The following is a 15,885-nucleotide window of genomic DNA, read 5'->3' as shown; positions in this document are numbered from 1 at the left end:
GTGTGTGTGTGTGTGTGTGTGTGTGTGTGTGTGTGTGTGTGTGTGTGCTCTCTGTCTCTCTGTCTCTGTGTCTGTCTTTGTCTGTGTTTCTCTGTTGGTCTTTATTTCTCTCTGTCTCTATCTTTCACTTATTGTCACTTTAGTACCAAGGACAGTGTCATTAATTTGCTGAGATCTGAGCTAGCTCTTCCCCAGATATTGTCATCCTCTCCCCGCATTCAAGAGACATGAAAAGAGTCAAATATCTAAAGAGTTAAAGTGTAGCACATTGCTTCAAATTTCAATTTCTTTCTTTTTAATTTTTAAAAAATGGTATTTGAAATTCTTGCTCATGTAAAGTATAGAATAAAAATATAACCTACTGAAAATTAAATTACATTAAAGCCAGCAATCTGGAGTGTGGCTCAGTTTCCCTATTAAGGATGAGGAGAAAAATGCTGCGGTTGCAGAGAGTAGTTAATGAAAGACTGCAAAGCACCCCACTGATACTGTACTCTGGGCTTTAGAAATGTACAATAAAGAAGAAATTCTAATAAGGTACCATGGGAAGTTGGGTTGGAGCCAGGCAGAGAGGAAAAGCTGGTTAGAATGGAGGAAGGGGGAACCAGGCAGATGACTGAATGGGAAGGTGAAACTGAGAATGTTAATGGCCCCAAACCCCCATGACAAGAAGGCTGGGAACTACTGAATGGACTAGAAGGTTGGGGTTTAAAGAATGGAGGTGGGTGGGGTTTCAGGCTGGAACTGTTTTGTGAAGCCCTTTCCATGAAACGAATGAAATATAAGCAAATGCTCTGCTTGGTCAGGGTAGATCCCCAGCACTGAATCAGTATCCCAGGGTTAGGGGAGGGGTTTTGGGCGGGGTCTCACCTGTCCACAACAAATGAAGTGGCATTGTGGGTCACAGAGGAGGAGTGCAGGGTCCACTTGCTACTGGGGAGTTCCCGGGTCTGGATGGTGTAGTAGCGGACAGGGGAGAGGCCATCACTACCAGGCTCCCAGGACAGCAGCACACTCCGTGCCTTCACATTCTCTTGCTTTATTATGGGCTTGCTAGGAGGCTGTGGGCGGTCTGTAACGGGGGAGACAAGAGGTTATCACTGAATGACCCTAGACAGCAAAAAGACATGTGCCCTGTTGGCACTTTTCAGTGTAGAGAAAGGGCAGCAAGAGCCTGAGCTGAGATGAATTCTGCTTTCTGGACTGGTGTCCTTACAATGAGGGACAATCCATCAATGTGCATTTGCTGAATGTCTCCTATGTCAGGCACTGAGTAAAACTATCTTCAAGGTGTTTACAATCTCACGAGGGAGACAAAAGTATATGTATATAGGATTATGCAAAAAAACAAACAAAAACAAAAATAAATATGTATAAATATACATGTGTGCAAGGCTAACAGGTGGGGAAACCAGCAAAGGCCTATACAGAAAGTAGGGTTTAAGCCAAGTCTTTTTTTTTTTTAAGCAATTGGGGTTAAGTAACTTGCTCAAGGTTACACGACCAGTTATTTTGTGTGGGTGCTAAGTATCTGAGGCCAGAACCGATCCCGGGTCTTGTGACACCGGGGCAGGTGCTCTTTCTCACTGTGCCACCTGGCCTCCCCTTAAGCCGAGTCTTGAAGGACACCAGAGATCCCAAGAGATGGAAGGTGGGGGAATGAATGAATTTTAGGCATGTTGGAAAGCCAGTGCAAAGGAATGGAGGTGAGAGGTACAGCATGAAGGCCAATGTGGCTAGACTGCAGAGTATGTAGAGGGGAATAGTTCACAGGAAAGATAGGTTGGGGCCAGATTGTGACGGGCTTTCAGTATCAAACAAAGGAATTTAAACTTGGTCCTAGAGGCAACAGATAGCCACTGGAGTTTAATTAGTAAGGGTATGTGTGTGAGTGTGTATGATATGGTCAGATTTGTGCTTTAGGAAATCTATTTTGGTGTCTATGTGGAGGAGGGATTGGGGTGGGGAGAGATTTGAGGCAGGGAGATCAATTAGAAGGCTATTAAAATGCATATGTAGGTGGCTCAGGAGACCTGGAATCAGGATGACCTGAGTTCAAATCCAGCCCCAGACATTTACTAGCTGTGTGATCCTGGGCAAGTCATTTAACCCTGTTTTAACTTCAGTTGCCTCATCTATAAAATAAGCTACAGAAGGAAATGACAAACCACTCCAGGATCTTTGCCAAGAAAACCACAAATGGGGTCACAAATAGACATGACTGAAACAGTAGCTGTGTGAACCTGGGCAAGTCACTTAACCCTGTTTGCCTCAGTTCCTCATCTGTAAAATGAGCTGGAGAAGGAAATGGCAAACCACTCCAACATCTTTGCCAAGAAAATCACAAATGGCATCACAAAAAAGTCAGATGACTGAAAAAACAACTGAACAACAACAAAAAACTCCATCAAAATAGGCCAGATAAGAAATGACAAGGGTCTGAACTAGCGTGGTGGCAAATTCCAGAGAGGTTAGTGGGAGCAGAAATTATAATATTTTTTTCAATTAATTAGTGTGGAGTGAGTGAGAGTAAGGAGTCCTAGTTGTGAACCTCGGTGACTGGAAGGATGGAAATGCCCTCAACACAAACAGGTTAGTTTAGAAAAGGGATGGGTTTTTGGAGAAAGAGAATGATTTCCATTTTGGAATTTGAATCCGAGATGCCTCTGGGCTATCCATTTTGAAATATCCAAAAGGCAGTTAGTTGGTAATGCAGGGACTGGAGCTTAGAAGAGGGGAAAGAAGGGAGACAATACATTGACTCTACAATACAGCAATAAGGGCTTCTACTTTCTCTCCTCTCTCTTCTTAACCCTTTACAATCTGGCTTCCAACCATAACATTCCAACTGCCCTCTCCAAAGTGACCAATGATGTCTTGATTGCCAAATCCAATGACCTTTTCTTAATCCTCATTCTTCTTGACCTTTCTGCAGCCTTTTACACTATTGATCACTCTCTTCCTTGATACTCTTTTCCCTAGGTTTCTGGGACACCACTTTCTCCCAGTTCTGCTATCTATCTGACCACTTCCTTTGCAGAATTCTCATCTAGATCACGCCCTCTAACCACAGGTGACCCATGGGGCTCTGTCCTGGGCTCTCTCCTCCTCTCCCTCTACACTACTTCACTTGATGATCTCATCAGCTTCCACTGAATTAGTTACCATCTCTATGTTAATGATAATCAGAGCTACCTATCCCACCCTGACCTCTCTGCTGACCTCCAATAGTGCATCTCCAAATGCCTTTCAGACACCTCAAACTAGAAGTTCAGTAAACATTTTAAACTCAACATGTACCAAATCAAACTTATTTATCTTTTCCTCTAAACCAACTATCCTCCTCTCCCCTTCCCCCACTTCTTTATTACTATAGTACCATACTATAACGCCATCCTCCCAGTCCTTCAGGCTCAAAACCTAGGAGTCAGCCTGGACTCCTCACTATCTCTCACCCCCCCCCTCCCCGCCCCGCCGTATCCAATCCATTGCCAAGACCTGTCCATTTCACCTTTTCAACATCTCCCAAACACACTCCCTTCTCTGTTGCTGCCACTTGGTCCTTATCACCTCACAGCTGGATGACTTCAGTAGTCTGCTGGTGGGTCTACCTGCCTTAAATCTTTCCCCACTTTGATCCATTTTCCAATTAGTCACCAAAGTGATTTTCTTAAAGCACAGCTCCTTTCTGTGCTTTCTACTGTTCCACCTACCCTAAGTCAATTATCTCTAATGGCTCCCTATGACTTGCAGAATCAATTCTAAAATCCTCTGGCATTCAAAGTCCTTCATAACCTAGCCCTTACCCACCTTTCCAGTCTTCTTACATCTCCCTCTCCTCATGTACTCTTCAATCAAGTGACACTGGCTTCTTTGATATTCCACAAATAACATGAATAGTGTTCCATGGATAATCTCTTGCTGTGGACACTTTCTCTGGCTGTCCTTGTGCACTTCTAATTTGTATCTACTGGCTTCTTCCTTAAAATCCCAACTTCTTTTTAGAATTTTCTTTTTGGTCTTTTTGGAGGGGGAAGGTGGGGCAATTAGGGTAAAGTGACTTGTCCAAGGTCACACAACTAGTATGTGTTAAGTGAGACCGAATTTGAACTCAGATCATCCTGACTCCAGGGCCAGTGTTCTCTTCACTGCGCCACATAGCTGCCCCCAAATCCCAACTTCTACATGAAGCCTTTCCCAGCCCCTCTTAATTATTTCCTATTTATCCCGTATATATCTTGTTTGTACTTATTGGTCTTCTTTAGGAGATTATGAGCTCCTTGAGGGCAGGGACTGTCTTTTGCCTCTTTTTGTATCCCAAGCACTTAGTATGCAGTGCCTGGCACACAGTAGGTGCTTATTAAATGTTTACTGACTATCGAATCTCACCTGAGCTCTTCAGGCACATTTATTGGCTGTTGACTTTGATTTTGGAGTCTCTGAGACCTGGTTTTGATCTAGAAAGACTCTTTCTCAGAGTTCCTAGGGGTTATCAGACTCACATCCCTTGTCCCACCCAAAGGAAAGACCCATGGTAGTTGGGATCCCAATTTTCCTCGTTATCTTCCTACATCATCTCCATCTTTCCCAGCCATCCCTGGGCAGTTACCTCTCTTCTCCGTGGTCACCACAAGGGCTTCAGCAGCCTCCCCCCAGCCCTTACGGGTCTGGGCCATGATGCGGAATAGATAGATCGATTCAGGCTTGAGACCAGTGGCGGTATATTGGCGGGCACTGGGGGTTAGCACCTCCACCAAGGCAGTGTTGGCAGTAGTCGTGTTGAGCCTGTGAGTAATCTGGTAAGCTGTGGAGAAGCAGGATTACACTGGAAAGCAGGACAGACTCTTTCCCCCACACCATTCAGTTCACCCAACCCTTTTCTTTTTTTTTTTTTTTGGAGGGGCAATTGGGGATAAGTGACTTGCCCAAGGTCACATGACTAAATTTTTTTTTTTTGTGTGTGTGTGTTAAATGTCTGAGGCCAGATTTGAACTCAGATCCTCCTGACTCCAGGGCTGGTGCTCTATTCACTGCACCACCTAGTTGCCCCAACCCAACCCTTTTCTACAGGCAGAGAGGACCCTATGTTACATTTTCAAGTGATGGCTCTTTCCACTTAAAAGTTTACCAGTTTACTACACAATACAGTCTAAGTGACTGTTTTTCTGACCAAGTGACACTGGACCAGGTGAGGAATGACGTGGCATTTGTGATCAGGAATCAGCAACATGTCACTAAACTGGTAAAAGATGACAACTCCTGGGACCAGGCACTAGGGGGCATTATATACAAAGCAGAAATGGCCCATCCTTTCAGCCTTGAATATATCATTGACATTCTATAGACAGTGTGTATGAATATAAATATGAAACATACAAATATATATATTTATTTATGTTTATATTTTGGGCTAGCATTGTGATTTCTGTGATGTAGGTATTTTCTCTGGTGGAGGAAATCTCTCAATGCATATAGCTATCTCTGCAACTTAAGTCTTAGGGATTTATCTAATAGGTAGCAAGGTAGGTGGTTAGAGATATGGCCTCAACTCAGGCAAACCAGGGTTCAAGTCCAGACATACTGCCTACGTTACCCTGGGCAAGTCACTTAAACCTCCATCTGCCTCAGTATCCAAGGCAACTCTTTAAGATGGTGACTGAGGAATCTAAGAGTTCCTTACAAAGATAAAATCAGAATCCAGCAGGGCACACTCACCATAGCCATTCATGCTTCCCCCCGCCCCCGCCCATACACAGAGGTACACTGAGTGAGTCATTTACTGTCTCCTAATTTTCCTCATAACCACAAGTATATAATTCACACAGGTTGGGCAGAGTGGCAGGCAGATACAATTTGTGGCTGTTACAAAATGAATAGACCTTTATAATAATATTAATAATGCTAATAAAATTCTCAAATTGATACAGTGCTTTAAGGCTTACAGAAGCCTTTTATCACAACAGCATCACATGATATTTTTCTCTAATATATTTTTTAACAAATTGCTATAAGCAGTTCAGGGAAATTTACACACAGTCTCAAGGAGTTTATAGTTTAGAAACCCATTTTTGTGGTATAGAGACAGACATGCAAATAGATATATAGAGGCCAGGAATTATATGTGTGCCTATTTCCATCACCACTTATTCTTCTTCCTCATCTATCTAGAGTATATATATCCACATGTATGTATATATAATGCATGTGTGTGTGTATATATCTATACACACACATGCACACATACATATGCATATATCTATATACACACAAACACACATATATGTATACACACATTTGTATAGGACAGCTTGGTGGCACAGTGAATTGAGTGCCAGGAGTCAGGAAGACATCTTTCAGAGTTCAAATCTGGCCTCAGACTCTTGCTAGCTATGTGACCCTGGGCGAGTCACTTAATCTGTTTTCCTCAGTTTCCTCATCTATAAAGTGAGTTGGAGAAGGAAACAGCAAACCACCCCAGTATCTTTGCCAAGAAAACCCCAAATGAAGCCATGAGGAGTTGTATACATTTGAAAAACTACTGACCAAATATATACATATATGAGCTATATATATATATGAGCTATATATACATATATACATATTCTATACACATATGTAAGTATATGTTCATGTATATGTGTATATCTGTATCTAATGCCCAAAGATAGCATAAAATAAAAACTGGGAGATGGTGTGATTGTAGGGTGGGTTTTAACCAGGAAGGATTTTCTACTGGGGTGGTGCTCAAAATGGAAAAAAAGGCTTTGCTTATTTGATTGAATAAGAGGGAATGGTTTGGTTTACCAATGTCAGTGGCTCTTAGGGAAAATTGAAATCAGAGACTGCTTTCTGGACCTTCAAAGGTCTCTGCTTTTTCTTTACCTTTTTCTTGGTTTGGGCTCAAGAAAAGCAGCCCCAGGAGATGTCTTGCTTTGTGCTCTGAGATTCAGAGCTCCCCTGTTGGTCATAGCCAATCGCTAGACTTGGGTGGAATTGGAAGGCTGCATATTTCTTGAGTTTCCTACCTCTTAATTTTTTTGTTGAGTCATTTCAGTCATGTCTGACTCTTTGTGACTCCGTCTGGAGTTTTCTTGGCAAAGATACTGGAGTGGTTTGCCATTTCCTCCTCCAGTTCATTTTACAGATGAGAAAACCGAGGAAAACAGGGTCAAGTGACTTATCAAGAGTGTGTGAGGCTAGATTTGAACTCAGGGAGATGAGTGAGTCTTTCTGATTCTGAATTCAGTGCTCTATCCTCTGTGGCACCCAACTGCCCATTCATTCCCTTCTATTGCTTATGCTCCTCACTGTCTGTAGACAATCTCAGTTTCACCTCTCCATGACTTAGGAACCTTTGAACACTGAAGCCCTCATCTGTATCTTCCAACCTTTAAAAAGGAACCTTCTCTAACAATCTGAGAGACAGCAAATCCAAGGATAATGGGATTTTTCTTCAAGTCAAGAAAATCAGGGTTCAAGTTCATCCATATTAGCTGTTTGACCCTGGGTAATTACTTAATGTCTTGGTGTTCCAGGCAGCTCTCCCAGACAGTTACAGAGGAGTCTAGGAATTCTGTACAATGATAAATTCATAAGTCCAGCAGCATACCTGTGCACACGTGCACACACACACAGAGAAGAGCATCAATCCTTCATATTACCAGAAGGGAGGGGGTTGAGGCTTACCTAATATGATGCCATTAGGGGCAGCTGGAGGCTGCCAAATCAGCCGGACTGATGTGGGTCTCACCTCTGGGAAGAGAATACCCATAGGAGGTCCTGGGACTAGAATGGGAAACAGGAAGGTCAGAGTGGGATCCCCCATGGAGCTCCAAGTCTTAGTATGCCTCCAATTACATGAACTTCACAGGGGAGGGCAGTGAGGGGGATGGGAAGGTCAGCGGGAAAGGGGTATAGGTAAGAATAATAGATGAGTCCATGTTTAGAGATCCTTTGGGACTGTGTAGGGGTCAGTCAGCACAATCTAACAGGGATTTTTGCTGCTGTTGTTTATCCTATATTCCCTAAGAGGACCAATGACGTCATAAGGGGGATGGCTTGACCTGTGTGTCCTGGGTCTGTTAAAAAAAAAAAAAGGCCTAGAAGGGCCTGAAGTGTTAGAAAGAGAAGCTATTGAAAGAAGTCCTTTCTCTTCTTCCTCAGGCCTTTGCCCTTTATTGATGCTTGACCCTGGAGATTTGCCCCAGTGTGAAGTGGAAATAAAACTGGGTAGAAGTTGATGTTCAAAGAATCTTTGAGCAAATCATAATCTAGGATTTTAGTGGAGTCTCCTGCCCTCAAGAAGCAGCACAGAGTTGTATAGAGAGAGACAGACAGACAGCCCTGGGTTCAAGTCCCAGATCTGACACATATCAGCAGTCATATATTGTGACCCTGGGCAAATCCCTTAAGCTCTTAGTCCTCTAGGCAACTCTCCCAAAATTCCCAAATTGCAGTTCCCTGCAGTGACAGAATTTCTTCCCCTGGGAGTTTCATATACCAGTGAAAGCACAAACCCAGTTCCTATTCTACTAATTCCCTTCATGAATAGCAGTAGGTAAATATTGCAGTCCCTGCAGGATAAGCTTTTTTCTCACAGCTGCATTCTCTCCAGGAAAGCCAATTACGTTTTAATTTCAAGCTGGGGCAAGTCTCCAGGGTCAAGCATCAGTAAAGGTCAAGGGACTGAGGAAAAATAGTCTAAAATGGGATATGGGGTTAGTCTCAGTTCCCAGAGTCCCTCAGTTGTGTACTCACCATCATCAAGGGTCCTCTCCAGGATAGGTGGGGAGCTTGGGGTGCCATCCCCAATGCGGGTGAAAGCCAGTACCTGGATCTCATAGAGTACATATCGGCCCAAGCCAGTGAGCTGGGCACTAAGAGATGAGTTCCCTTCCACAAGCCAGAACTGAGGCTGGGTATCAGAATCCTTCTCTTTATACACCACCTGGACAGATAGAAGGACAGGCAGTGTGAGGGCCCCAGGGTTGGAGGAGTTGGGAAACCCCCAGTGGATGTCAACCTCTAGAGTTAGGGTACAGAAACTGGTGGCCTGTGCATGGTGTAGCATGGTTTCCCAGGGAACTGAATATTATGTTGGGGTTAGATGGGGATACCAAAGAATGCAGACTTAATGTTAGGGTATTTAAATCCTCTTAATCCCAGTATAGGGAAGAAATGCTCCCTCTTACAACCCAGAGAAGGATGATAACTGGCTGGAGGTAACAGAGTATATCAGTGGCAGAGATGAGAATGAGACTGGGGACTTCCAACCTACTGCTCCATTCTTGGGGAATTGGAGCCTTTTTCAACCAGGGTGCAAGGGTCCTTTTACCTCCCACCCCCCACCCAAATCCTTTTCACCTGAGCACTAAGAAAGCCCTGAACTGGGAATCCCAAGGAAAAGGGTAGCTCATATGCTGTGGGTTTCGAGACTCCAGACTCCTTCCTTCTTTTCTCTCATTCTGGAACCCACCTTATAGCCCAATACAAGCCCGTTTCGATCAGCCTCTGGGATTTCATTCCAGCGTACCAACATGCTACTTGAGGTGGTTGCTAGTGCAGACACATTGGTTGGACCTGAGGAGGGAACTGTGGGAAGGAAGACAGGAGAAGAGAACATCTCAGTTTTGATGGGGAGTGTAGAAGGGCATTACAAAGAGAAGGGGAGGGGTGGCCAGTTGGCACAGTAAGTAAGAGCACCGGCCCCAGAATCGGGATGACCTGGGATCGAATCTGGGCTCTGATACTTAGCGCCACACCCAGAAATAACTGGCCGTGTAACCTTGAGCAAGTTACTTAACCCCAATTGCTTTAAAAAAAAAAAAGAGAAGGGGAAATGCATTCAGCCTTCTATATCCCTCACTAATGAAAGGAAGGAGAGACAGAGATAATTCCCGATTGGCAGATAATTTCCACACTGATTTCTATTTACTTCAGAATGCATTACATGCCTTTCCCATTAGAGATCTATCTCCCTAATTATGTTTTGGTTACTATTAAAAGGAGTTTGCATGTCTTGAGAACATAACAATTGGTAGTGGGAGGGAGGAGACCCAGACACTTGCCGGGTGGCCCAAGGAGGTGAGCCTGGAATCAATAATTTGCCATGGCAAATCTATAAAGTGGATAATTCATGGTCTGCTGGGGGTGTAGACAACTGACTGCGACCTGGAGGGACGTGAAGTCCTAGCAACTGGTTAACAGCTAGACAGCTGTAAGGTCGGGAGAGAGAAGAGAGACCTAACTTCATTCTTGTGTTTTCTAGGAACCTTCCATTCCATTTTTCCAGTCTTAATCTCTCTCAGAGCCCTTGGGGAAAAGCAGACATCTTTAATACCACCCTGTAACAAATATGCAGTCAAGCAAAACAAATTCCCATATTGGCATGCCTAAAAATGTATGTTTTGTTCTGGGGAAGTGGAGTTGGTCCTTCCCCCCCCCCCTTTTATTTGTCAGGAGGCAGGCAGCAAGCAGGCTTCATGGAACTAGTTTTGTCAGGATCAGCCTCCCTCATCTGAAGAGAACAGGGGATCTAACTTGGGGCTGGGGTGCAGGCAGAGATTACAAAGCTGTGGAAAGAGAGGAGGTACCCTGAAGAATTTCACTCCATTTGGTTGAGAAATGACATGCAAACTGAATACAAATGAACATTTTTGTTCCCTCTGCCCCTGTCCTTTATAACAGCTCAGATAACACTGTGTGCTGGGACAGTCCCTAGTTATGTCTACATGCATAAACAAAAATTCCAAAGGGATTTTAGGAGGCTGTTAGGAGGTATCAGGGTGGGGTAAATACCTGACTCCCTGGTCCTGCCCACAACGATCTGGCTCCAAGGCCCAGTCCCAATGGCGTTGAAGGCCTGGACTTGTACTCGGTACTCGGTCCACTCTTCCAGGTCCTCGATGGTGTACTCTCGTTCAACCCGGTCATGCACCACGTGGCTCAGGGTCTTGCCATGCCCATTGGATCGGGTGTACTTGATCTTGTAGCCCACTGACTCTGGGTTCCCATTGTACTCCATTTCTGGGAGAGGCTGTAGCAAAGTGGGAGAGATGGAGCAGAGAGACTGGAATATACAAATGGCTTGCCCCCTGTCCACCATGTCCCATCCCTCCCCTTCTATAAGCTGCCATTAAGAGCCTGTCTTACCCAGAGGAGCTTTATGATTAACCCAGCCCATTTTCCAACCTGCCAAGAGGAGGCCAGATGTTCCCTCCTTGCCAAGTACAATTTAGTAATATTGTAAATCTATATTATTTCTGGTGTCCACATGTGTTTTTTCTATTAGGCCTTGAGGTCATAGACAGTATCTATTCTCTATTATGTATCCACTACATTGTTAGGTACCTTGTGGCTGCTCAATTAAATCTTGATGACAGATAGAGTGGTTGGCAGAATCACTGTAGGGCCAGGTGTAATCATCTCTGCCCCCATCTAAATTACCACCAAGTTTCCCTCAATTGGTCAGTAAATCATTAGAAATTTATTAATTGTAACAATGCAGAAAGTCAGGTTGTGCAGTGGATAGAGTGCTGGACTTAGAGTCAGGAAGACCTGAGTTCAAATTTAGCCTCGGACACTTACTAGCTGTGTGATTCTAGGCAAGTCACTTAACCCAGTTTGCCCCAGTTTCTCATCTGTAAAACAGGGATAGTAATAGCACCTACCTCTCAGGGCTGTTGTGAGGATCAAATGAGATGTAACATCAATGATATAATATAATAAGATATAATATCAAATGAGATAATATTTGTAAAGTGCTTTGCAAAAGTGTTATATAACTGCTAGCTATTATACACTGATGATGATGACAGTGATGATAACGATGTAGCTTCAGCTAATAACTAGTCATCAGAAAAGCTGGTCTAGGCAGTAGTAAACCTACCTAAGATATATATAGATATAGATATACACACATATGCATATACACACACACATATATATATTCAGAGAGAGACCACCTTTCTATCTGAACTCAATTCCTCCAAAGGCCCCTTTCCTCCCTGTTAGATTTATAATATTGGACTCAACCTCGATCCTTTCCCCAACCTCGACCTATTGCCTCTAAATCCAACCAATCATTAAATTTTGTAGATTCTCCCTCCACATATTGAATGTCCAATCCCTTCTCACTACTCATACGAACTCAGGCCCTTGGTCCCTCTCAGCTGGGCTATTTCAGTAAGTCTCTTTACTAGTCTTCTGGCTACCATATCTTGCCTCTCCAATCTGTCCTCCACAAAGCTGCCAAAGTGATATTCTTTTTTTTTTAATTTTTAATTGATTTATTTTTAGTTTTCAACATTCATTTCCACAAGATTTTGAGTTACAATTTTTTCTCTCCCTGTCTTTCCCCTACCCCCACCCCAAAATAGCAAGCCTACTGAATACCCCTTCCCCCAATCTGTTCTCTCTCATATCCTCCCCCTTCACCCCCATAACTGTCTAGTGAGGCAAGATGGGTTTCTATACCCCAGTACCTGTATATCTTATTTACAACTTGCATGTAAAAAACCAATTTTTAAACATTTGTTTTTAAAACTTTGAGTTTCAGATTTTTTCCCCTTCTTCCCTCTTCACCCACTCCCACTAGGAAGATAAGCAATTCAATATAGATTTTACATGTGTAGTTTCCCAAATTGTTTCCATAGTAGTTATACTGTGTAAGACTAACTATATTTCCCTCCATTCTATCTTGCCCCCCACTTATTCTATTTTCTCCTTTGACCCTATCCACAAAGTGATATTCTTTTTTTTTCTTTTTTAAGCAGTTGGGGTTAAGTAACTTGCTCAAGGTTACACGGCCAGTTATTTTTGTGTGGGTGTTAAGTATCTGAGGCTGGAACTGATCCAGGGTCTCCAGACTCTGGGCCGGTGCTCTTCCTCACCGCACCACCTGGTCGCCCCTGCAAAGTGATATTCTTAAAGCAGAGGTCTGATTATGCCATCCCCCTGTTACAGAAACCTCAGTAACTCCTCATTGTCTCTAAGATAAAATACAAATGCCTCTTTGGCATTTGAAACCCTTCACAGTCTGGCTCTGGTCTACTTTTCTTGCTTATTTCATAACTTCTCATTCATTACATATCAGGCAAACAGGCCTATTTGATGTTTCTAAGCTTTGTGCTACATAGCCTGTCTCTGTAGCTTTGCAAAGGTATTGTTCTTCATGCTTGGAATGTTCTCCTTCCCCTCATCATCACTTCTTGGAAATCCAGCTAAGTCTTTATTAGTGTGAATAAGAAATCTTGTTGCATTATTGGAATTTGCATTGCATAGGTCCATTGGGCTGGAACCAATGCCCATATTGTATGTAATTATAGCTTTGAATAATACAAATTTGAAGGCATGCGACCACTTCACAGATTCATTATTTGCACCAATCAGGACCTCCCTTTCCTAGCTCCTTTGAAGGCTCTCAGATCAGGGAACAATTCTTATATGAGGTCTTTCCTGATCTGTCAGTTATTGTTCTCTATCTCCTCACTCCATCTCCCCAAATTAGGATCACAAGAGTACAGATTTAGAGCTGAAAAGGAACCTTCAAAGGCTAGTGAGTCTGGCACCCCGATTTTACAAGTGAAATAAGCGAGGCTGTAAAAGGTTAAGTGACTACCCAAGAGTTATACAGCTGATAAGTGTCTCAGGAAGGATGAACATGAAGGTCCTCCCCATTCTTTTTGTATAAAGTCTGCATTTACTTATCCCTGTATCAGTTTTATCTCCTCCTAGTAGAATACAAGTTCCTTGAAGGCAGGGGTCAATTCACCTTTATATTGCTGGGGTAAACCACACAGACAGTATTTAATAAATGCTTGTTGAATTAAATCTAGTTGAATTGCTCTTTGGAGAGCAAGGACAGGTCACGGTCTTGTTTAATGACTTGGTTGGTGGGGCCAGCATACTTCTGATTTGAGATTGTTTCCCTTGCTTGTTAACTCAAGGTAGCCTGGGATATGTGTTTGCCCTTAAGTTGACATAGTATGTGGTAGATGGTAGAAGGTGGTGTGGTATGTGGGTATATAGATTTCCCATCAAATCCAGGAGGTTGCTTATGAATATAGCTGAGATATAAGTTATAGGAAGAGTCAAATGAGTAGCCTTGGTCTCATCTCTTCCTTATTCCATCTTGAGAACAATCTCAGATGCCCTCTGACCTCCTCATCCATAGCACTCATAAACAAACCCCCTTCTTTCCATTTTTTACCCTGAAACCTCTCCTCACTATCTTCTGCTTTGCCCAACTGTCATGTAAGCCCTCCCTCATCTCAATGCTCGACTCATAAAAATACTTAGTGAAACAGACCAGAGACCATTAGGATGGCAATTGATGGGTTTGCTAAGAGGGAGAAGGAACTTTATTCCCATGATCTGGTACCTGCGAAGGAAAGGTAACGGGCCATGCACCATTAAGTGAAGCTAAGAGTTGCCCAGGGCCTTCTACTAAGTCGGTGATTACTTTTTTATTCCCCCTCTATTCTCCCTTGGGTATTAGAGGGTTTAACCTTTTAGTTACTTGCCACACTTAAAACTCTGTGAGATATGGAAGGGGACAGCTGACTCTAGATGGGGCTCAAATGTTGCTTAATAAGAAGGAGATGCAGAATGTGAGTAGAGAGAGTTGTATTTAGTGTCTTCAGGGCAAGCACAACAATCATCTCATTGAGGCTTACAGTCCCATGATGTATGTAGTACAAGTGGCATCATTCCTGTTTTACAGATGAGAAAACTGAGGCTCAGAGAGAAATAATTTGCATAAAGTCACACATTTAGAAAATGATGGGTGAAGGAATCAAATCCCAGGTCCAGTATTTTTCCCCCTTTCTCCACTACTTATTTGTAATAACCCCTGCTTATTTTTGGTGCCAGGAGCTATCTTTGGAGGATTAATAAATTGTTATTACTAAAAGGGAGCTTAGAGATAATTAATTACAATAGTTCCCATTTAGTAGTTTGCTAATCCCTTAGGGGGTTCATAATGACAGTCCAAAAGGTTCATATTAAAAATTCTTTAATGGTGCCTTAAGTATGAATTAATTTTAAAGAATATTATGAATTGTATATTAAATTGTCCTGGGGGGGCATACATAACACATTTTTGTTGTTGAAAGGGGTTCACAAAACCAAAAATGTTGGTCTAGTCCAACCTCCTCATTCGACAGATGAGCAAACAGATCCGAGGAGATTAGTGACTTGGCCAAAGTCACTGAGCTAGCAAAAACTGGGACTCAACCCTGGGTTTCCTGAGTTCTAGTACTTCACATGATGCTGTTCCCTACCACCATCCCCTTGGGAAATGTAAGGAGTAAGGATTTTCCCTCCTATTTCCCAGAAGAGAGATGCCTTCAGAGTGGGGTTGTATCTTATCTAAGGTCATATTGCCAAGTCAAGAAGCATTGATTATTATGTAATTACTACGTAAGCAGAGACTGCACTAAACACTGGGGATATAAAGTCTCTGCCTTCAAGGAACTTACATTTTAATGAATGACAGAAATAACTGGGTACATAAGAGAGATATATTCAGGAACAGGGATAATGTCACTCTTGATCCCCCTGAATTCTAATGCCTAACTCTTCCAAATCACCTTCTAGCTATTTTGTACATGCCAATGTATGTACAAGCTGTCTTCCCAAGCTAGACTGCAACCTCCTTGAGGCAGAGGCTGTTTTTGTTTCCCTAGTGTCTAGTGTGTATCTGGTACATAATAGAATATTAATAAATATTTGTGGATTAATTAAAAAGGGAACATAGGTATGCATGAACAAAGGTTTGGGTTTTTTTTTTTTGACAGCAGAAAGCCTCTCGCTTTCTCTCTCCCTTCCCCCCCCCCCCCCTCATTCTCTATCTCTGTCACTCCTTCATTCTCTCCCTCCCTCCCT

The 15,885-nt window shown here is 43.0% G+C and overlaps 1 protein-coding gene across 1 annotated transcript in view; it reads right to left on the bottom strand.

Annotated features, from left to right (window-relative positions):
- The window catches only part of SDK2 (sidekick cell adhesion molecule 2), a 479,875-nt gene that overhangs the window by 80,075 nt on the left and 383,915 nt on the right, over positions 1-15,885 (bottom strand). Inside the window, exons 23-28 of the mRNA XM_069076864.1 lie at positions 10,798-11,035; positions 9,476-9,591; positions 8,758-8,947; positions 7,687-7,785; positions 4,610-4,804; positions 871-1,072 (exon numbers count right to left, since the gene is read on the bottom strand). Coding sequence (XP_068932965.1) covers positions 871-1,072; positions 4,610-4,804; positions 7,687-7,785; positions 8,758-8,947; positions 9,476-9,591; positions 10,798-11,035 — 1,040 coding nt within the window. The remainder of the gene's footprint in view (positions 1-870; positions 1,073-4,609; positions 4,805-7,686; positions 7,786-8,757; positions 8,948-9,475; positions 9,592-10,797; positions 11,036-15,885) is intronic.

This window comes from Petaurus breviceps, unplaced genomic scaffold (assembly GCF_028583685.1).
Source record: "Petaurus breviceps papuanus isolate PSGF00001 unplaced genomic scaffold, PetGlider_PUasm1.0 90925, whole genome shotgun sequence".
In the NCBI taxonomy this organism is placed as follows: Eukaryota; Metazoa; Chordata; class Mammalia; order Diprotodontia; family Petauridae; genus Petaurus; species Petaurus breviceps.
Note: the sequence above shows the minus strand (reverse complement) of the source record. Positions and strands in the feature narration are given on the sequence as shown.